Source organism: Epinephelus lanceolatus, chromosome 2, assembly GCF_041903045.1.
Source record: "Epinephelus lanceolatus isolate andai-2023 chromosome 2, ASM4190304v1, whole genome shotgun sequence".
In the NCBI taxonomy this organism is placed as follows: Eukaryota; Metazoa; Chordata; class Actinopteri; order Perciformes; family Serranidae; genus Epinephelus; species Epinephelus lanceolatus.
Genome location: NC_135735.1, coordinates 16,413,317 through 16,436,516, shown reverse-complemented (window position 1 = coordinate 16,436,516; position 23,200 = coordinate 16,413,317). Strand labels below are relative to the sequence as shown.

Sequence of the window (23,200 nt, the reverse complement as noted above, 5' to 3'; positions counted from 1 at the left end):
TAGCAGGGCGTCGCTTGCAAAGTGAGTGATTTGAAGGCAAACACTGAGTCCTCTTCACCACATCTGACAGAATTGAATACTGTGGAGCAAAATACTGAGGGTGTGTAAACATAAGTAATTTCTGATGACCAATTTGATGTTTTCCACTCCCCAGAATAGTTTGTGACTGTTTCACAAAATGCTAAAAATACTTGGGGAGCAGACAGATCAAACTCAGCCCACCTCTCTTCAGACCTGTAACGTCTTGAAACAAGGCAACTGTCTCTTTACAGAAATCATAACCTGCTTACTCAAGATAATCCCCAGGCTTTGCTGTGAGCAGTTTCATGTAGGAACTATTTTCTTTCTACCAAACTACAACCACCAACCGGAAGTGTGCATCTATGGCTAGCTCACCCAACACATAGACCACATATAATAATGGACATAGTTACCGTGACATCACCCATTAGTTTGTGAACTCCTTTTTTGAAGTTTAGCATTTCAGCCATCGCCATCTTTTTTTTTGGAGCCAGAAGTGACCACTGGACGAGAGGTTGGAGCTGTGGAGGAGCCGGGGGTGGATCTGACTCAAAGACTGTTGTGACACCTTGCAGACAGCCTATTACTCAAGCAGCCCTCCCTTAAGTATGTCTAATATTAAGCCTAAAAAATGTTTGTGAGTTAGTAATAGTTGACATGAAGGGCAAAGTTAGATAGAGACCAAAACCATTTTTGTATCACGCTGTAAACATGTTTATTTCTGCTGTTAAGTTTGGCACGTTAACATGGTTGTCTATGGGGACTTAAGCAAGGTTTATGCTACTGCATACCTGCGATGCAGAGGGCTTTGCGGAGGCGTTGCGTCTCTCTGTGACTGACGCAGAGACGCGATGTGCACCTCCAAAAAATTGTAACCATGCATCAAGGCAATGCAGACCCAACGCAGACCGCAAGAGCTATGATTGGTCCTTCAAACTACATAATTTCCGGCATTTCGCAAGGTTTCACCTCCTGCTGCAGCGTCACATATCCACCCGTAGTCTGCCTCAAGCCGTTCAATGGGCGTACAGACCATCGGCACGGTCACCTCTCTCTTCGTCGTTGTCGTAACTTTTGTAATAAGAGCATTTGTTGTTCAATGTGGATCATTTCGAGTCTCAGTCGCCATCTATCACTCTGACTAGAGCAAAGCCGGAAGATAAACAAACAATGAACGAGCAATGACCATAGACGCCACAGAGTCTAGGTAGGTATATAGAAGAACACCGCGACCCCAAGCACTTTGGCGGGGAATTGTATAGCGATATAGAGCAGCAGAACTGATAGGTACACAGCAACTGTGTGCACGTTGCGTCGAGTGTACGCTTCTGGAGCCAGCCTCAAGTGGCCATTCAAGGAACTGCAATTTTTGGCACTTTTGCGTTGGCTCCATTAATGCTCATATCTCGCACAGTCACAAGCATAACCCTCTCGTCCATGAGTAGATGCACACTTCTTTCCATGCAGTGAGACGGTTGGCAGTTGTAGTTTGGTAGAAAGAAAATAGTTCCTACATAAAACTGCTCATAACAAGGTCTGTGGATTATCTCATAATTTCTGGAAAGAGACATTGCTGTTGAGTTTTTCAAATGTATTTTTTGGGGTTGGCAACTCACACCAAAATAATCTAGATTGATAAATAGCACTACAGGTAAAGGTGGCAAGGTGATGCAGTGGTTAGCACTGTTGCCTCACAGCAAGAGGGTTCCTGGTTCAAACCCAGGGTGGGGGAGCCTTTCTGTGCGGAGTTTGCATGTTCTCCCTGTGTCAGCGTCAGTTTCTTCTGGGTACTCCAGCTTCCTCCCACAGTCCAAAGACATGCAGGTTATGTTAAATGGTGACTCTGGGTGCCAGTGGGTGTGAATGCTACTGTGAATGGTTGTCTTTCTCTATGTGTCAGCCCTGTGATAGTCTGGTGACCTGTCCAGGGTGTACCCCGCCTCCCGCCCAGTGTCAGCTGAGATGTATTTTTGATTTGGGGATGAAAAAAACACACACAAGAAGCTAATTAAAGCAACAGTGTTGTTTTTATAGTTGAGACATGAAATACGTATTCAAACAGGCATTTTTAATGTGGCTATGAACTTAACTCAAATATTACATGTCTTTGGGAAAAGTACAAGAGGTTATCTTCCAATAAATCTTCTCAGTACTTGTAAAGCTAAAATAAAAACAACACACTGTCACTGGTCACTCTATAAAAAACTGCAGCCCTTATTTGGCCTATTCTTGAATATTACAATAATCATCTATAAGCATTCAATACAAATGTAGTTAATATCAACCAGCGGATGGCGTGGTTTTATAAATACACAACAAAACGTAAAGGGTAAAGTCCATCGCCAGGCCTCACTGACCCTCAGAGACAGAAAACAGAAAATTAAGACATGATGGGTCTCTATGAGAGGGCAGCAACTGAAGAAATATTAATGTGAAGATTTTCTTTTTCTATTAACATTTACAAGCAAAATACACCAAAAAAGGATGAACATCAACCTTGTAAAACAAGAATCCATTGTTAACTCAACATAATGATTTATAGATCTCTTTCATTGCACAGTCCAAGGGCGTCCATAGACTACAATATCCACCACCTTAAGACATCTTCCAACGTATTATTACTCACTCCATTGCAACAAAACAACAGTGAGACATAAATATTTAACTCTCACACATTCAGGCAAACATTCAGTTACATCAACATTCAGCTGTCACACTGTCCTGGCGTCAGGGCTGCACAATTACCTCATTAAGGTCGTGATTTTTATCAATTATACATGACCACTGGTTACTGGATGATGTGGCACCTGTTGTGTGTTTGTATTGTAGGAGAGCCTGTTCCTGTATAAAACTTGTTGCATAAAGTGCAGCATTTGTCATAATTGTGCAGCCCTGTTTTAATATTTGGAGCAGTTCCGTTACTTAGCAAATTTGAGCTAAATACACAAGGAGAAAAACTGAAGATAGATACACGTTTTGTATCTTTGTCGAGTGGTCATAATTGGAAACGTGGGCTTCTTCTCTGCTGTTTACAGACATGGCTGATGTTAGGAAACATTAATAGAGATCCGTCAATCAATTTGAGAGCTCCTCACGGGGCGACCCTTTATTTACTTAAGTAGATTAAGTAGGTATCGACCAGTGGTTCCCCTCTGGTCCAGCCACACGGTCCAGATTTCTCCTGAGTCGTTAGTTTAAAGTCAGCTTCATACTTGCGTTTGGCCATGTCACTGAGCTAGTTTGCTGTCTCTGTTAAGCAGCTGTCAGTTATTCCCTCACTCTACAGCGGGAAACGGCACTTCAAAATAAAACCTCTGTGCCGGAAATCTGCTGTATTTCAAAATAAAGTGTGTTTTTTACAACCTCAACATATTGGGTAGTCACTTGTGGCCCATTCAGACCACTTTTGGGCTGCGAACCACCAGTTGGGAACAAGTGGTGTAGACTATGAATGATTGTGTTTTCACGTTTCGTTTGTCCCTTTCCTAAAGTCTCAATTATTTTTTTCTGTCATCTATCAACAATGAAAATAATCCCACCTGCCAATTTAATATCTTCAAACCGAAAATGTTTCTAAGAATAGAAAACTCAATAAAAAGCAAGTAAACTACCTTGGGTGACGCATAGAACTGACAGATTTACTGATCGCCACCAATGTTTTATCATCATGTGGCTGCAAAATCCGTTAATCTCATGCAGCTCATCTCGCTAAACTTCATCAGAGTAAAAGTGCATCAGTAGAATTCGGTAAATGTACAAATATATAACGCCCACATTAAAATTCTTTCCTCCCGTCTGTTTTGCAATATAACATTTTGATATTTACAGTCTTGATAGGAACATGGGTCAGGCAAGCAGAAATATAGCTACTGTACATTACACACAAAAATATGTCCAAACATCACTCTCTCTACATATATACAGTATATACAGAGTACGATGATTATGGCCAGAGTCACTGAAGAGCACCACCTTTGCAAACAGCTGTCCTTAGAAACAGGGAGATGAAACGGCACAGAGTAAGAGACAGCTCTATTTTTTCTAAATGAGATGCAGTGACTCAGAAACTAAGCAAAGACGTCAAGCAGAGACATGATGACAGGAGGCAGGAGCATGGAGAGCAAAACAAAACCTAATGTATTCAACATGTTGTCACTGTGTGCTTCAGTATGGCCTACCTGACCACAGTGTTGTGATCAGCCATCCAGTCTACAACAAGTGTCACACTGAGGGTGACTGTCCCTTCATAATGAAATGTTTCTTACTCCTGTACAGTTACCATGTGTCATTATTGGGTTGTAAACCTTCCATAATAGATAAGAAGTAGGACTTTTTATGATGTTAACTAGGTATCACCAAAACATACTGGCTTATAATGGTGACTATGCAGACTGCTTTCTGAGCTACCACACTGCCTGGTCTCAGACATTTTGCTTTCAGTGTGGCGATGCCACCTGATGGAAAACATCTGTATGTAAAGTTACTGAAATTAAACTTGAAATTTGTGATTTCTATTAGAAAGATTATGCCCTCCTATGATATGACAAAATGGTATTGTTTCTGTCTGTATATAATGCAGTAAAGACAGGCCGCGTACATGAAATAACCCCCACAAATTCCCATTCATTCCCAATAATGCCGACATTCCTGTTAATTCCCATGGAAAACCAATCACAGGGTGTTAGCCCTTGAAGGAATACTTCACCTACAAAATGACCATTTGACAATAACTCAACACGTTACGTTGGATTTGTGAAGAAAACTGTTTTTTTGGCATGCCTCCACGGTGAACGGAGAATCCAAAAATTATAATGTTTACGCAAAAAATAATGTGTTTGGGAAGTGCTGAACATACAACTGGATAAATGGATTATACTGCATGAGCTGTGTGAGAGTTTGTAAGCAGACATAGTTTTGCTGTTGTTAACCATGGTCCCTGACTGTTTACTTCAATTCATGAAGAATGTTTGCCTTTTTTGGATTCTTCGTTCACTGTGGAGGCATGCCAGAAAAACAAAGGTTTTTTGTCACGAAAATGAAGGTGACACGCGGTGAGTAAGTTTGCAGGTGAAGTATTCCTTTAAGAAAGGGCTCAGAAGACAAGGTGCTAAATGCTATAAGTGATAACATGACAAATAGAGGAAAAAAAATAAGTCAAGTCTTTCTCCTCACTTACAAAGTCGTCCATAACCAGGGCCCCTCATACCTCATTGACCTACTCCACATTCACACTCCTTCCCACAGCCTCCAATCCTCTGATACCGACCTCCTATATCCACCTCCAGGACCAAGCATCAGACCGAGGGCCCTTTTCCACAGCCACTTTTTCCCCAAACACATATGAGACTTATCCAATCTGTCACTTCTCACTGATCAAAACTCTGCTTTTAATGTGTGATTTTTGTTGTATTATATATTTTTAGACTGTTTGTAGACTGACTCTATGATCATTTTAACTTGTGTTGAGTGTTTTTGAGTACCCTGAAAAGCACTCTATCAATAAAATGTATTATTACTATTAATATCATTATTAAATAATCAAAGCTCAAAGCTCGAGGTGAAGCAATTTCTTCATGTATTCAGGGTGAAAAAGAAAGGGCCTTTCTCACAAACAGGAGAAAGATGAGGGGCATCTCCAAGAAATATTGTTCTCCAAGGGACACACAGTCACAAAAACTTAAATCTTCCTCCAGACATCTACCAGGTAGGCATCATGTCTGGGAACCAGACGCGACCCAAATGCTTTGACACCTCCCAGTGGATATCATCCAGCCCATAGCGGTGATCTGGAACCAGTACCTCCTCCATGATGGATAGTTGCGTCAGTCTGTCTCCACACATCTTGACAAACTCCACGAAGGCGCTACAGGACACTTCGCACTCCCCCAAGCCGATGGCCGACAGCTGCGTGCAGCGCTGGGCGATGCGGATCAGCTCCTCATCCAGCGGCCGCAGCCCATTGGCGCACACCACCAGCTCAACCAGACGTGGGCAGTTGAGGCCAACGCGGCCGAGCACGTCTTTGCTGACGGAGCGGCCAAAGTACAGATGCGTAACGGGGATTTCATCGCGGAAGAAAGGGCTGAACTCGTCCTCATAGAGGAAGAAGTACATGACCAGATTAAATTTAGGAGAATGGCGCACCATGGCGTCCCAGCTGCTCTTCTTGATGGTGTGGAACTGCTGGCCAGGATTCTCACTGACCACGTCGATGCGAAGGTGCTCGAGGTGAACATGCTTCTCTGAGGAGAGGGCGATGAGAAGGTCATCGCTCAGCAAATGGTAGTTGAGTGCCAGTTCTCTCAGGCCGTGGCACTGATCAGCCACACACAGGATGCCTGGGATACAGAGAAAAGTTAATTAGGAGATTACAGATCTACACAGCCTGTTTAAAGCTGAGCACAGAAGAAGATGAAGAGGAGCAATGTTGGCCAACAATGTTCCATCACTGTGTGTTTTTCAGCATCAGTGTCCCGTTCCATCTACATTTATGTCTTCCAAGCCACTTCTGCCCAATTACCTCCTTGACTGCAAATAACGTGCTTTCATCAGGGTCCCCAAAGTTTCTTAAACATCAAATTCAAGGACTTTTTGGGGACTTTCCAGCCCCAATTCCCTCAGAAACAAGGACACAACACAGATCAAGGCTAATTACTGTTAATGACAACTTTCATAATGAGAACTAGTCGACTTTACAGACAACAATTAAAAACAAAGAGAGGCTTAAATGTGTGAACATTTTTCAATTAGGCTGCGTAGGTGGTGGCAGGTGGTGTGTGAAACAATGACGCAACTGCAGGAAACACATGCAGACACTGGAAAGTAGCCTGTTTACTAATGTTAACGATGTACTTGGCAGGAATTTCCAAAAAGGGGTTGTGGATACAAGCAACTGAAATGAGTTTCCTTAGAAAGGTGTCCCGTTAAATGTGTTCCAGGTACATCCCACAGGTAGGAGGCGCCGGGGCAGACTTAGAACACTCTGGAGGGATTATATATCTTGTCTGGCCTGGGAACACTTTGGGGTTCCCCAGGAGGAGCGGGAAAGCATTGGGGAGAGGAATGCCTGGACTACTTCGCTCAGCCTGCTGCCCCTGCGACCCGGCTTCGGATAAGCGCTTAAAAATGTATGGATGCACTCTGCCCTCTGCCTGTATTTTCTTTCCTCTTCTTATTTTTTGTGTCTGGAAAGTTTATAGGTGTACCATGTAAAATGGTAGCAATCATGTGCCAGACATAAGCAGCAGGCATTGAAGAGACACTGTGCCAAAAAACTCAAATATAGTGAGACAAAAAGCCAAACAAGAGTGAATCTGGGGTGGGCATTTACTCTCACTTTCGCTGGCAAGACACCTTCAAGAGCTTCAATTTGTTTCTTGCACAAAATTTATAAATTCAATCAACTGCACGCTTCTTTGCCACCTGGCAACCATTTTTAACTTTTGTGGCAAATACAGAAACTGAAAAATTGTAATGAAACATGCTATACTCCCCTACATACAAGTTATTTAATTTGCCGTCACTCTTCCCTTTTTAAATTAAGTTAAATTAGATCTAATTTAATTTTTATTTGTATTTTTATATATTCCATTTTATATATATATATTATTTTATATTTATTTCACATTTATACTTTTTTAAAAATTATTTATCTATTTATTTTGTTTATTAGATTTCCTTTGACTGGTCTGGCTTTCTCTGTTTGTTCCTGGGTTGATGGGTGGGTGGTGTTTTTGGGTTTTTTTGTCCTCACTGGTTCTGTGTTTGTTTATAAAGACTCAGTACATCTTTGTTGAATTACCAACAAAATAACTTGTTAAAAAAAATCTACAAATCCAAGCACTTTCAACTAGTTTTGTCTACTTTCAAAAGCTTTTAAGGCCTTTCCCTAAAATTCACAAATTTTCAAAGATTTCAAGGACCTGTGGGAAATGTGTTTTATACTTATTTTCCGTCCACCATTTCAAATTTGCCGTCCTGCTGCTAAAAACATCCCAGGGGGGAGCTGATGTTCCACAGACGTAAAAAGGTTTTACACCAATGTCAGCTATAATTGCCCCTTGATCAATTGAGTTCTTACAATAATTAGTCAACTATTATTAATCATTAACATCCCTAATAGCTATCATTCCTCATTTGTCAGTACCTGCGGGTGAAACATGAGGGCAGCTGCTCATTTTCAGCAGTTTGAGGGTGTCACTGTTGTTGGCCACCAGGACTTTGAGGGAGGGATCGTCTACAGGTGTGTCATCGATCTTCAGGGAGGAGAGGGATTTGGAGTTGACAAAAACCACCGTCAGCGCTGAGATGAAGTGAGACTGTGGAGCAGAGCGAAAGAGAGAAACGTTGCTTTTCTTTGGTTAACATGGAGGCTTTATATGCTGGTTTTATTCACCAAGACATCACACAATTAGACATGCAGTCATGGCCTACATCTGCCATCTAGTTCCACTATGCATCTGCTTAACTGTCCAAGTAAACAGGGTGAGTGCAAAGCTGAAAAGCTAAGATATGCTCACACTATGTTACAGTTACAGTTACAGCGTCTCTTGCTGAGGTTTACCTTAGGCAGCTCCATGAAGCTGGGTCTGGCCGTGGAGATGAGCCCGAGTGTTTTCAAAGAGCAGTTCACGAGCTGAGAGAGGATGTCGCACGCTGCCTCTGCAGACTCTCTGCTGCTGTCCACCTGAGCAGCACAGAGACAGAAAATGAAAACCCAGCAACACTTGAACTTGGCAGGAGCATAAGAATTCACCTCACTACACACTTTCTCTTCATCATTTTAACCACCCTAAGCTCAAACTCCTCTTCACCATTAGTCCTTACCTTGAAGCTCACATACTGCAGGTGGTTGGAGTGCCTTTTGATGATCTGTTTGATTAGTTCTGGGTGTGTGGCCTTCAGGTAGGAGCTGGCTGGTTGGTTCAACTCGAACTCGAAGCAGCGCCACAGCTCCGGCATGTGAAACGCCTGGTTCCAGCCACGGCACACCTGTGATGACATCAACAAAATTAAAATCTGACTCAGAAATATTCTTTGTTTGGTTATGTTCATGGACCATTCTTGAGTTATTCAAAATAGACTTAACAAAAGGCAACTAAAGATTTTTTAACCTCTTTCATACAATTTTAAAAATGCCTAAAATTGCTGCTATTGGCAAAATGAATCCTTTGGGGACACTCTGCAGAGCAAAATCTGAGTCATATTTGAAATAAGATTTTTTTTCCACAATAGCTTACAAAATGTGACTCACAGGAGAGCACAGAGACCATTAATTCACCCTGAGGCAAGTAGCCTTCTTCACTGCAGCACTAATGTCAAGAGTACCAGACTTGTTGGAACAGAAAAACAGGTATGAGTGTTTGTTTGGGTGCTTGAAACTTTCTGGTGCATTGTTAAGAGTCCAATTGCAGTAACTTGTTTTTCGGGGGGCCACTTGAGGGCAGCAGAGACACGCTGCGTCTGTCTGTTGTTTGGTGCTGAGCAGGTAGTGAGGTTTAGAGCTTTTTGGATGAAAGCAGCTTCCTCCTGCATCTGAAAACAACTTTTCTGAGAACAGTAAGATTAAATCAGAGCAGTAAACATGTAGGTCAGAGGGCTAAACATTGAGCTGAACTCGTTTTAAAGCTCTGAAAAGCTCTTTCACGTTGTCACACTGTTTTCATGCTTTCATTTGACAGTGTAATTAGAAAAATAGTGATTATATCTGCTTTGGCTGCTTTGGCAATATAGCAGAGGTACAGCTCGTTCTGTCCCAACAAGATGCCAAAAACTTTAATTTAAATTTCTTCTGCAGGCCCTTAACAAGAACAAAAAAGAAACATAATCTGCTGTGACACCTAGTGTCTTTAGGATTGAATTTAAAGGTCATTTACTTATTTTCAAGGCACTTCATGGTTTGGGACAGCCTATACTGCTAATTCTTTGTCATTCTATCATCCTTCAAAAATCCTACAAAGTTTTCTGAGTCAGCTGGGAGTATGAAATGAAGAGGTGACTGAAACATAATTATACAACATCATAAGCTTGCTGTGTTATTGTATAGTTATGTTTAAGGCAAAAAAGTTTGACTTCTGTGTGTAAAATGACCCAGATCGTCTGTGTCATGGGGCAAATGCTTGAGACTTTCACCAGCCAAGCAGCTAACTTGTGGTTTAGCACTCTGCTGACTTGAATGAGGATAAAATTATTTTACTGTGCAGCTCTTCTACACCTTGGAAATGTTACTGGAACAAGTGGATCAAATCCTGTTTGTGAAACAAGTCAACTTGTGGAAATAGTGACGCTCAAAAAAAAAAAAATGTATCCACTGATCTACAGACGTCCCTGTACCAATAAGTCTATGGGAAAAAGTCTTTTCAGACCCAGAAGCTGTAATTCACAGCCTGGCCACTACGTCAAACTGGCTTCACGGCCTGGCGCTGTTCCTAAGGGCCTGGTGTAACCATTGTCTCATTATTACATGGGTACCTGAGAGGCGTAAGCCCTATCCAGCAGAGGCAGGTACTGGAAGATGTGGAGCAGGATCTCCTGAGGCAGACACCCCCAGCGGACTCCCTCCTCCTCCGGATCTTTCTCCCTCCTCTGCTTGCGGGACCGTTTAAGAGTCTCCTGAGACCCGCTGCTGGTGCCACCTCCGTCCTCCTGTTCATTCCCCTGCAGACCTCGTTTCATCCTGAGTAAACAGAAGAGGAGTGAACAAAATCCAGATGGTTGGCAGAGTTAACTTTAAGAAACTACTGTTCACACAGGGTTTCTTAAACCTAATCTCTACATCAACTAATCTTTATCCTTAAGGAACCCCTTTTCTACCATTAAAAAACTCTCTCCAAGTGGTATACTTTATGGATATTTCACACTTTATTCAACGCATAACAATAACAGTACAGAAAAACTGACAAACTATACAATTCCCTGGAATAGTGAACACAGTAACTGCAGGAAGTTTCTGTCTAAAATGACTGAATGAATTTGGAGTGGATTATTTCCTGTTAATGTTGCATCAGAAGTGAGTTCCTGATAATTTCACTGACTCTTCAACCCATACGTTTTCCACAAGCTCTACAGCAATTTCTGCAGTCTTTCCACAAATGCAGGTTCAAAGCAGGACGAGACAAGCCTCTCTTCACGCAACAGAGGTTCAAAGACAGAGAATGTGCAGCTATGACAGCGAGGCATTCCTTCACTGAAGAAGAAGATAATGCAAAAGACATATTTGCATCTGGCCAAATATCAGCAGTCGACATAGTATTTGACCTATGCCACGATAAAAGCTTCTGCTGCAAAGGGTTGGGCAATATGATGACACACCATAATGCAACCATCAGCTATGTTTCATATACAGAGTATGTACATATATATGTACACATAGGAGTATTGCTATATACCTGTATTGACAATAACCGTGGCATTTAAAAATTAAATACTGCTATCATGTTAATAATACACATATGATAATACTGTGTAACTCATCAAATGCTTCTTAAATTACTTTCTTTTCTTTCTGTTCTTGCTTTGTCACCGTCCCCCAATGGCATCTAGTTGCCTTTCACTACCCAGTAAGTATGACTGCTCTTTTTGTACCATTTTGTACAGTTAAGTTTACAGACTCTGTCTCCCCCACCCAACACTTTATTTTGAGAGTAAATTATTTGCCAGAACAGAGATGTAGTGCACAGTAAATAAAGTTAGAGATTCATCGGACTGATGGCTTTCTTTTTTCCCTTCGTAGATATCACTAAATCATTATCGTGAACTCTTTAGGCCCAATAATCATGAAGCAAAAATCCAATATCGTGCCAGCCCTAGTACATATATTCAGCCATTTACATTGAGGTATCTCTTGTCTTATTATCTCTGGTTGTATTATTTGGTCAGCGGGAATAGCCAGAAACATTCCTGTCAACTTAGTTCATCAGTTTCTAAATTATTTTCCAGTAACTTTGACAATTACATTACATATCAATGTCACAATATAACAATACATTTACCATGACAAAGTATTGTGCTCATATGTAGATATCTTCACACAAACGTATTTGGTTTTTGTTTCTGCTCCTTGAAACTACTTCTATCATGTATATTTTGCCAGATATTTAATACTCTATTGTTTAAAAACTGGACCCAGTGAGTCAGTGAGTGACCCTGACCCGGGGAAGCCACTGGTTGTCAATCGTTAAACTGTGGTTACTGTATTTAGTGTTACTGTAATTTGAAGCTTTCTCAAAAACACAATTTTCTTTCTGGATAAATAAAGTTCTACTGAATTGAATTAAATCAAAAGCAATATTTGTATTTATTCAGCATGTCTAATTAGACTTGTTTTCTTTTATCAATGTTGGTCGACTGATAATTCTGTGCAAGTGTGTGCCACCATCTAAAAATGAGAGTCCCTGGTTTATTTTCAATTATCATGTAGGCAAGAATAAGACTGTGGTATATTTATGAGATGTTGTTTGTCTACAGTGGTGTTCATTTAATGTGTAATGCCCTGACTTACCTATGACACGACTAATTAACCTGCAAAGCTGAACAAAAGTAAAATGTTCCTGTGTGTGTGTTTCTGGCTGCTTCCACTGCCTGTGCTGACCTGAGAATGAAAACATTGTAAAGGAGGACACGCCTCCCTCCGCCTCAAACAACACCACTGTTTCATCAGCCTGATGTTAAATTAAGTGGATTTAAGTTCACATAATGTGTCTATAGTTGCATATGTCTGCACAGAAATGATGTCGCGATGTTGGCGACGTTTAATGACAACACTGATGGTTAGTTTACGACACAAACACGTCAAAGACAAGAGTTAGCTTAGCCGAACCGAGCCTTGCATCTTGCTAGCTAACGCTACTTAGCTAACAAGTTGTACTTAATATGAAGTTACTTTGAAAAATATATTTTAGAGAAACACAAGGGGTGACGTAGCGTCTCATGAGATGCCGTTCTCCTTTTACCTGGCTTTCACCTCCGTCGGCTGATTGTCAGAAAAGGCGACCACCTAACGTCAACCGGGACCGACACAAGAAAACTGCGTTCGAGCTGGCGGACGGATCAAACACATTGGACCATAGGACAGCGTGGTGTGTCGGGAGGTTAGCAAACACCGGCGGAAAGCTTATAAAGCAGAAATGTTCAGAAGTGGTTTCGTTTTCCAGTCGTCTGCCTGACCTAGTTTCGCCCCACAACTCTGCTTCAGTAGTTTGCCTGTCAGCTAAAGATGGCGTTTGTTTTGCAGCACCGACAGTGAGCTGGCCGGTCTGTAGTTACAGCGAACTGCCAGCAGGGGGAGGCATAACACTGAGCTGCAGGGCTTCTTCTTCTTTGGGATTTTTGTGGTAGCTTACATTCGCTATGTTGCAATGCTGCCACCCTCTGGAGCTAGTCAGTTACTGCATAACCAGGTTTAGTGCTTGTGTGAGATGTTAAAGGTGAACACCACCTAAATTAAGACCCTGTGTCCTCATATAAGGACATTGCATTTTGAGTTTACTGGACTTTATACTTTATTCCTCTTAACTTAGGCCTATTGTCCTCATTCGTAGACACTTTTTTTGTGCCATCTAGTGGTAGTAAGAGCACAACACACTAATCCATGGAAAAACAAGATGGCATCCCATCACAAATGTAGACAAGGTCCAAAACCTGATCACATTTTATGGTTGAAACTTGTTTATTTATCATTAATAATGTTTTTAGCAAGAGTAACAAGCTAAGATGCTGTTTATTAGAAAGTACTTTGGAATATTCAACCCGTTAAAGGACATTTGAACTTTATTACTCTCTTATTTGAGGATATTGTGACTTTATTATTGTTGACAATGTTTAGTTTTTTATATTAACAGGTTCTACTGATCCCAAATAGCTAGGAGAAATTAAAAAATGTATACAAAACAAAAGTTTGGGTCTCAGGATATGATATTTCCATGGCCTGCGAATCAATATTTGTGAACATGAGCTGCTCTCTCTCAAAGCCAGAAACCAGAAAAGAAAGTCATAAAGCAGTGGTTCTCAAATGGTGTGCCGATCCAGGTGTGGCATGGGATTTTGTGATAGCCACACACTATTATTGCAATATTCAACTGGGCCTATACAGAAAGTTATGAATGCATTTTCAGTTGACTGTATCAGTATGTTGTGCACATCCATTTTGTAATAAAGAGGCCAACTCTGGATAAAAAATATAATTTAAAAATTTGAAAAACCTTCACAAGGAACCTATTTGTGGCCATTTGCACATGGGAATTATAAGTGTGTGACACATTAAAAGCCCTGATTGGCAGCCAGTGTGAGTGATGATAACATTTAAAAGGAGAACGCCGTCAGTGGGACAATAAATCGCTTTATTGTACAGAGCAAATTACAATAAAGCAACAGTGAAGATGACCTGCCACTGAAAGAAAAGAGGACAGTATCACAAAAGCTACCTGTCTTCCTTCCATCCATTGTCAGAACTGCTTATCCTCTTGAGGGTTGCGGGGGGGCTGGAGCCTATCCCAGCTGACACTGGGCGAGAGGCGGGGTACACCCTGGACAGGTCACCAGACTATCACAGGGCTGAGACATAACTCCAATCTGGAGCCACAAAACATATTTGACTAAAGGTAACAGCCTATTAAGTTTAAATTAGCCCATCGACAGTACGAATAGGTCTTAATGAGCATTTATCAATATCATTTACTACAAGGTGGCTACTCTGCAGTTGGCTATTTATAATTATGTAGTACTTTAACTTTGCAGCATGGAAGAATGGTAAACAGACTGCACTTGTATAGCACTTTTCTAGTCTTCCAGCCACTCAAAGCATTTTTACACCACATGTCACATTCACCCATTTACACACACATTCACACACTGGTGGCTTAGGCTACCGTATATGGTACCATATGCACTGATATGCCCTCACACACCAATGGAACAGCCATCTGGAACCAGTGGAACAGCCATCTGGAACAATTTGGGTTCAGCATCTTGCCCAAGGATACCTATGTGATCATTAACTCTGCAGGGCATGGTACAAGATCTAGTTATGTTGGGTTTTTTTTGCCACACACACACACACGTACGGCACGGAGCATCAACCACTTGGCCAAACCAAATCAACTTCTGGGTCTCATGTTGACACAGCTGATCCAACACAAGCCGTGACAATGACTTTTAGTTCTACTTTAAAAATAACCATAAGTTTTGAAGCAGGATGATGAACTTCTTTGGCTGGTCCAGTGATGTAACACACAGTCTTGCATAAGAGACAGAGCAATGTAAACGTATAGCTGTCTGTAGCCTTCACAGAAATGCCTACGCATCACCTGTTCAAATATTGCAGCATGACTGTCAAAGTATAAGAGCCTTACGACATCGACCCTTTAAAAGGAGGCTGCCAGTGACAAGCTGGTGAGTGTGCTGTATCCTCCTGGTGTTTTTTGGAGCCCAGAGATCTGTCTCCATCTCCAACATGCTGCTGTCGCTGCACTGGTTCTGGCTGGTCCTTTGGCTATCTCTGAGAGCAGTGGAGGCCCAGTTTCCACGTCCCTGTACCACACCAGAGGCTCTGCAGGCCCGGACGTGTTGCCCCCTCTGGAATGGCTCTCCTTGTGGGTTCAGCTCAGGTAGAGGAGTATGTACACCACATCCTGCAAGAGACCTCCCAAAACCAGTGGACTACAGGGTGAGCTGGCCTCGTGCATTTTATGATTCAGTGTGTACGTGCTGGGGAAACTATGATGGATTCGACTGTGGTCAGTGCCTCCCAGGCTGGAGAGGACCCCAATGTCAGCAACGGCACCATGTTGAGAGGAAAGAGATAACAGATCTGACTGATCCTGAGAGAGAGACGTTCCTCTCAAGCCTGCACCTGGCGAAACAGAGCCCCAGCAGCCGATATATGATCCTTACAAGCAACGACACGACAGTGGATGGGAACTATGCATTTCACAACACAAGTGTGTACAATCTGTACGTATGGATGCACTACTACTCTGCCAAGAGCTACGCTGGTTCTGAAAATAATGCTGCACACCGAGGTCCTGCTTTCATCTTCTGGCACCGAGTGTTTCTACTCTTCATCGAGAGAGAGATTAGGGAGCTCACTGGGAACCAAGACTTCTACATCCCATACTGGGACTGGACCAGAAGCAACCATTGCAACATCTGCACCAACAAGTACTTTGGGGGAGTTGGCCAAGATGGTCGTATAGACAGTGCTTCTCTTTTCTCAAAATGGGAGACGATATGTCCATTTCAGGAAAGTCTTGGCATAATCTGCATCCACTCTGATGCATCCGATCCTACACATCTGATCCGCAACCCTGGAAGGGATCCAATGTACAAAACACTGCCAACCACTGAGGACGTTGAAGACACAATGGCAACACCCGTTTTTGACACCCCTCCATTTGACATAACATCTCGAAGAGGCTTCAGGAACAAGCTAGAAGGTTGGTTAGATTGCTTAAGACATATCCCATATTTCTTTTTAACAACAGGTAACTTTAAATAATTTGTGCAGGTAAGAATTCTAAAACATAAAGCAGCAAAAGAGCTAAAATATTGAGCAGGGAAACTCTAAACTAGTTCAAATGTGTTCCTTTGCCCTGGCAGGTTTTGAGATTCCCAATGATTCCCGACACCTGAATGCCTCTATGCACAACCTGGTCCACAGATATCTCAATGGCACCATGTCTCTGGTGCCCACTGCAGCCAATGACCCCGTCTTTATGTTACATCACAGCTTCATTGACAAGTAGGTTACGAACTATCATTCTTGATCAATTCTCATTAAAGCCTAGGCTCAAAAATTTTTAAAGTCTATTTCAAAACTGCACTTGCATGCCTGTGTACACTGGAAGAGTTATTGGTGTAGGGACCACTGGAACTCCACAGATGAACTTATATATTTATGGGACAATAAAGTATAGCGTATTGTATCGTATCGCATCGTACTGTATCGTACTGTATGTACTTAAACTGGACCTTTTACTATGTGCACCACGTGTAAACCTAATCTTTAAAAGCTACAGATTAATTTCATACACTGTTCTCTCTGCTGTGTGGATGCATGTCAGGCTTCTCGAGAGGTGGTTGCAGGACCACAGTACAGCGAGCTACCCTGACAGTGACGAGGTCCATCCAGCCCAGAGAGCGCAGGCCTACATGGCTCCTTTCTTCCCTCTTCGCACCAACAGCTACTACTGGGGCAGAGACACCTACAGCCTGGGTTACAGCTATAAGGAACACAGCCTCTATCGCTCTAGGGCTGGGAACAGCGAAGCAAAACAGGCTGCAGGTAGAGATAACTGTAAAACTAATGTAAGAGCTGTTAATATTTGTGTGTACAATGGTGCTGGAAGTTAAGGCATATCCCTCATTATTAGGGTCTCTAGAGGATTCTACAGGCAGCGGGGTCCAGTGGCAGTGGCCTGTTCTGGGTGTATTCAGTATTGTATTGGTCTGTGTTGGTGTTGGAGCTGCTCTGAAATGCAGAGGTAAGAATTATAATTAATTGTGAGTTAATAGATTTAAAATAATTTGAGAAAGAATGTAATGACCGTAGAGAAGTGTATATTTGTCTAATCACAGTATCTCTATTTAGACAAAATGCGGAAGCCAGGAGACACTGAGACAGAGGAGAAGCAGACACAGGTGAGCTTTTTAACATTATACCTATTTTTGATGACTTACAGAGGTGGAGACTAAAACAAACTGGAAAAGTCACCACATTTGTCTCACTCCCATTCATTTTTTCTGTGAATGCAGTCTGATTACAGGTCCAACTCTCTGTATGCAGTCTGGGTTAAAGAGAGGAACAGGAACGCTGACGAATCACCAGCAGGTGATGTTGCCTCTTGTGGGTCTCATCCACAAAATGCAGCGCCCAGACCTCCATCAGAGGGGAGAGGAGACAATATGCAGTCAGCTGTGGAAGTACAGCTTTAGATTCAAATGGATGGAGAGTGAATCAGATAGGAGTATGAACAAAATAAGCCTGAACAGTGTATAGGCCACCAACCACTATAATAATATATCAGCACAGTATCAGACTTGCTGGGTACACACTATACAGGAATCAAGCCAGGGAAATATGTATACCATGCATCAAGGTTCTTTTATTAAACATATTTCCAATGGAGCTATTCACATGAAATGTACACCTGACATTGATATTAATTCAATAAAACTATACAGTCGCATTCAGTATACACTGGACACTACACTATACAGACACATTCAATGAGACTATAAGTGGAACAACACAGGAAAAAAATATTGGACACGTCAACTGAAATGTACTTAATAACTGTTGGAGAACAGCTTTCATAATGCCTCCTGTATGGAGAAATTAATCTCTCACAGTGTTCACATTGCATTTTGGTCAATACTTTTTCCTGTGTTATTCCACTTTATTGTGCATAACTTTAAAATGCATAGTTATACTGAGTTCACAATAATGTCTGGTGTAAATTTCATGTGAATAGCTGCATTTCAAATATGTTTAATGAAAAAAATGTTGATGTGTTTAATACTTATTTCCCCCACTGTAAGGTTTCTTTTACATCCCGCTTTTTGTCAGAAGTCCTTTCTATTTCTGGAATCTGTAAGTGTGTGTTGTGCTGTTTGTGCCAGTGATTCCCAACTGGTGAGTCACTTGTGGTTCATTGTGAATGGACCACAAGTGACTCACAAACATGTCAAGTTTGTAAAAAAAAAAAAACACTTAATTTTAGAAGTACAGTGAGTTTCCTGCACAGCACTTTTATTTTGAACTGCTGTTTCCTGCTGTGAGTGATTAATGGACAGCTACTTGACAGAGGCAGATAAGTAGCTTCACAACATGGCCAAAAGCAGTTATGATGCTGAATATATTAAACTGAGTGGACCTTGAACTTATGACTAAGGGGAAATCTTCTGTACCCCGTGGCTGGGCCAGTTGGGAACCACTGATTTATGCCAACTTGTTGCTCTCCACACACTATAGGAACAGAACTGTTACATTTATCACTACATGTCAGCATGTGAGATCTCTTTTTCAACATCTGTTAATATTTGAAAACCTATTGATTTGTATTATTGATTTTTTAGTCAACTGTTGAGAAATGACACTCATTTGCCAGTTTATAAGATGTAGCTTTAAATGACTCAGTCTAATGCAAGAGTCCTGTAATAAATCATCACTTCATGAAAATCCTAATGTTCTTTTTTTTCAAACTGTTTAGAGAGGTGTTGTGTTATACCAAGAGTAGTCTCTACTATTTAGTCATAGTAAGATTATTTAAAATTCAAAGAAATACATTTGTAAAAAGCAGAAAGAGATGCCACAGAACAATGGAAGGAATGGTGCAAGATAAAATATAAAAGTTTATTATAAAAAGAGAGCATTTACATTGCATAAATGAACTGTATTTATTTTCTATTTTCCATGGGAAACATCAAGACGACACTGCATTTTCACAATAAATAAATAAAATCAGAAAAAAAGTTGATGAAAATAATTTATCAAAACTCACATTCTCTATCAAACATGAGACATAGAGAATATTAGAAAGGCTGTCAGGAAAAAATATGGAAATATCTAATTATTTTCATTGAAAAAGATGCTCTGCTGTCAATAATTTTGAATAATGGGAGCTTTAACAAAGCCTATTACCCTGTGTCTATTTGTCATGTCTTTAAATCTATTTTTTTAAAAGTCTTCCCAAATGATCAAACTGGTATTTATAGTAACTGTATTTCCACAGGGTTTGGGTAAACATTGTTTTTGTGTACGCATGTCTGGAAAGGTGCGCTGTGGATTTTCCTTGTAAACAAACAAAGTTTCAGTTTACAGTGTTTGTTAATCAACAAGACAAACTGTGTGTATCCTTGAGGTCTAACAGACGTGTTTAATACATTTCTCTGTTTAACAGCTTGTTGTCTTCTTCACTGGCCCACAGTGCCTTCGCATTAGTCTGTTTTTTCCCTGTTGATCAGTGTAATAGTGGCTGGAATATGTGCCACAACGTGTGCATGAAACCTACCCAAGCTGGGACCCACACATAAAAACATTGTTCCATAGCAACCTTTAAACATAGCAAAAGGACAAGGAGTAAAGAGCAATGTATATCAAAACTCCTTCAGATGTTTGCTTGAAAGTCAAAGCTAATTTCTGTCACTTGCTGCTCAGGGAGAAATCATTCTCATCTTAAGGCCGCACAGTGAAGGTGTTGATTTTAAATCCCATGGTAGAGGAGATCATATTTGGGAATATTCTGAGGATCTATGGGACTCTGGACGATCATCTTCCCGCGCATGGCTCCTCTGTATATGACCTCGATCAGATCCATGAAATCTTGTTTGGTCTTGAAGCTGCCGACAAACTTGGTGTGATCTGGGGAGCTGAGAGAGAAGAAACTAAAACAATTATCAACAAAATAAGGTCAATATGACTCTTATTTTAACTACAGTGAGCACATCTGTAACTGTGGTAAATCTGCAAACATCAGCTTCTCACGTGTAAATATTTGCTGCTTGTCTTTACTTACATAGCTGTGGGGTATGGACTGTTGGCTCTAGGTAACTGTGATGGCCATTTTACACTACCACAACAATTTACAGACTAAATCAACAGATTGTAGAGATGTAAATATGATGTTAGCCATCAGATCTTTGCTCACTCACCCATAGTCCACTTTCATGTGCTGTCCGTTGAAAAAGAAAACAGTGGAGGGGATGTAGCTGATGTCAAAGTATCTCGTGTAGATGGGAGCTTTATCCACATCGACGATGTAGATGGACGCCATGTTACTCAGGTCATGGGCAGTTTTTGACAGCTAGAATGAAAAGGACAAATTAGCAAAAGAAAAACAGTCGTTAGCGGCTGTGTAGTTATTTACATTAACGGTGCTCCTGCTTACAATCTCATCCAGCTGGAGACAAACCAAATCTTCGTCTCTCCCAAACCTCAAAACGACGACTTTTTCTGCGACGCCTTTGATAACTTCATCTATGTCTTTTTTGCACGTTAATTTGGGCAAAAACAAACTCATTTTCGATGCCAACAGATTAGATGCGCTATCAAAAGGAAGTTGCGTCACGGCTGCTGTGCGTCGCCGAAAGAAGCCCCCCTAGAAACGGCAGTTAACGTTCGTGTAAAAATGATTATTATAATTTATATCGACGCTCCATAGAGAATTAAAGCTAAAGGACACGAGTACTGGTTGAAACATTTTGTTATGATAAGCTAGATAGACATTTAAAACCAGACGAGCTGTGTGGTTCTGCCGTGTATTGGCGTTTCACTACGACACATTATAGTGTGACACCGTCTAAACAACGTGACCTTCTCCTAATATTTGACAAGCAAGCATGCTGCCGGGTGTCAACACAATTTAGGGGATATTTAGTACACAAGATGCAGATGTTACTTCATGGCAGCAACAGTTTCGTGACGGTGGAAGACGGAGAGCAGCGCGTTGGTGGCATTTTTTGTTCCGTTTAGATTCTTAAAGACACAGTCAGTCTATTTCCTCGTTTTAGTAGCCTACTTATAACAGTTAAAAACAGGCTACTCAGTCGCCATGTTACGTCTCTTCACTGCTCAGAGTTTTTCTGAACTCTGGAAATGCAGTCATTTTGTTGCATCCTGTGTTGCCAAGAGGCGAGGCATGAGTTTACTCCCAGTCAGCAGCGCCGGTGACCACCGACTACACATCCATGCTCGCCACTTCACCACTGGGACCCCAGCTTGGAAAGACGCCCTCCATCCAAACAGAGATGACTCCGAGGACATACACACACTCGATGTGGACAAATGGAAATCTGTGATGAGAGCCCAAGCGGCGTCAGAAGAGAAACGAGTCACGGATGATGAGGAGGCAAGTGATGGTGATGATGATAACCTCACAGGTGCGGATTTAAAGGGCAGTTCATCACTGGAGGCAACTCGAGATCTGGTTGCGATGTGGCGGCTGGCTGGAAAGCTTGTACCTCAAGAGATGACTGATGAAGAGGTTCAGACGCTGGCAGATCTCACCACAAAGTCCGCCAGGAAGAAGTACCTGAAGTACCTGGCCATAAAGGAGGGCCACAAAAGGGCCCGTAAGAAGAAGCAGGAGCAGAAAAAGGTAGAGAGGGAGCAGAGAAGAGTAAATGACAGTGATGATGACAAAGAGAAAAGACCTCAGCTTAAAAACACAATGTTCCTCCAATTCTGGGACCGCTCCCTGGACAAGCACCTGGCCTGGAGGAGCGCCCAGTCCATGCTGTTTGGTCAGCCGCTGGTGTTTGACATGAGCTATGCTTCCAACATGGGCAGGCGGGAGTTGGAGAACACGGTGTCCCAGCTGCTGGAGGTGGAAGCGTGGAATCGGCGTGCCGTTGAACCCTACCACCTCCACTTTTGCAACCTGCAGACGGACGGGGCCTATCACAAAGAGCTGGTCAAACGATACGGTGCAGAAACCTGGGACCGCCTGCTCATCACCAGCTCTGAGCAGCAGCATGTGGACCTGTTCCCCCATGAGCAGCTCGTGTACCTCACTGCAGACTCCCGAAATGTTCTCCACAAGTATGACCACTCCAAGGTCTACATCATCGGCGCTCTAGTTGACCGGACGATCCAGTCGGGCTTGTCGTTGGCCAACGCCAAGCGCCTGAATCTTGCCACAGCCCGTTTACCACTGGATGAGTACCTCCATTGGGAGATAGGAGCCAAAACTCTGACTCTGGACCAGATGATCCGCATCATGCTCACTATGAAGGACACGGGGAAATGGGAGGAGGCGTTCAAGTTTGTGCCTCAGAGGAAGTATGATAGCTTCCATAAACAAGAGACACAGCAAGAGAATAACAGAGCCAGGGGGTTCACAAATCACAGGCAGAAACAGAACAGTGTCAAGCCATTACGATTTGGAGAAACAAACAGTGAGAGCACGTTTAAAAATGAGGTACAAAGTCTTCACAGGCCCAACAAAGAATCTGGGTTCACAAACCAGCCAGCTAGAACCAGAGTACGGACATCATTTAAGAGCAACATGGAGGGAAGAAGAGGTGCAGGCAAAGGCAAGATGTGGTGGGACGATGAGTGAAGCCAACAACAACTGTAACTTGGGACAATAAGGACATGTCTGTGTACAAGTGCTCGCTGAGAAAATGTCAAAAACTGAGGCAAGTGGTGAATAAAATTTTGTAATGAGTCGTAGCTGCTGTTCAC

The 23,200-nt window shown here is 42.0% G+C and overlaps 4 protein-coding genes across 4 annotated transcripts; 2 read left to right on the top strand and 2 right to left on the bottom strand.

Moving 5' to 3' along the window:
- Positions 1–2,034: 2,034 nt before the first annotated feature.
- LOC117248552 (F-box/LRR-repeat protein 3-like) lies at positions 2,035–13,291 on the bottom strand. Its single transcript, XM_033613783.2, has 6 exons — positions 12,972–13,291; positions 10,492–10,696; positions 8,848–9,012; positions 8,585–8,707; positions 8,168–8,339; positions 2,035–6,359 (listed from the first exon to the last, which is right to left on the bottom strand). The coding sequence occupies exons 2-6, from the start codon at positions 10,693–10,695 to the stop codon at positions 5,719–5,721; spliced, it is 1,305 nt and encodes a 434-aa protein (XP_033469674.1). The 5' UTR covers position 10,696; positions 12,972–13,291; the 3' UTR covers positions 2,035–5,718.
- Positions 13,292–15,325: 2,034 nt separating this feature from the next.
- LOC117253957 (tyrosinase-like) lies at positions 15,326–19,195 on the top strand. Its single transcript, XM_033621882.2, has 6 exons — positions 15,326–16,451; positions 16,615–16,756; positions 17,079–17,299; positions 17,388–17,498; positions 17,606–17,655; positions 17,770–19,195. The coding sequence occupies exons 1-6, from the start codon at positions 15,470–15,472 to the stop codon at positions 17,947–17,949; spliced, it is 1,686 nt and encodes a 561-aa protein (XP_033477773.1). The 5' UTR covers positions 15,326–15,469; the 3' UTR covers positions 17,950–19,195.
- A 148-nt stretch (positions 19,196–19,343) lies between these two features.
- On the bottom strand, positions 19,344–21,110 carry txnl4b (thioredoxin-like 4B). The gene is made up of 3 exons (XM_033621929.2): positions 20,904–21,110; positions 20,668–20,819; positions 19,344–20,385 (listed from the first exon to the last, which is right to left on the bottom strand). The coding sequence occupies exons 1-3, from the start codon at positions 21,033–21,035 to the stop codon at positions 20,220–20,222; spliced, it is 450 nt and encodes a 149-aa protein (XP_033477820.1). The 5' UTR covers positions 21,036–21,110; the 3' UTR covers positions 19,344–20,219.
- A 179-nt stretch (positions 21,111–21,289) lies between these two features.
- Positions 21,290–23,188, top strand: trmt10c (tRNA methyltransferase 10C, mitochondrial RNase P subunit). Its single transcript, XM_033621903.2, has one exon. It carries the CDS (start codon positions 21,567–21,569, stop codon positions 23,073–23,075), a length of 1,509 nt encoding a protein of 502 aa, XP_033477794.2. The 5' UTR covers positions 21,290–21,566; the 3' UTR covers positions 23,076–23,188.
- The last annotated feature ends 12 nt before the right edge of the window (positions 23,189–23,200 follow it).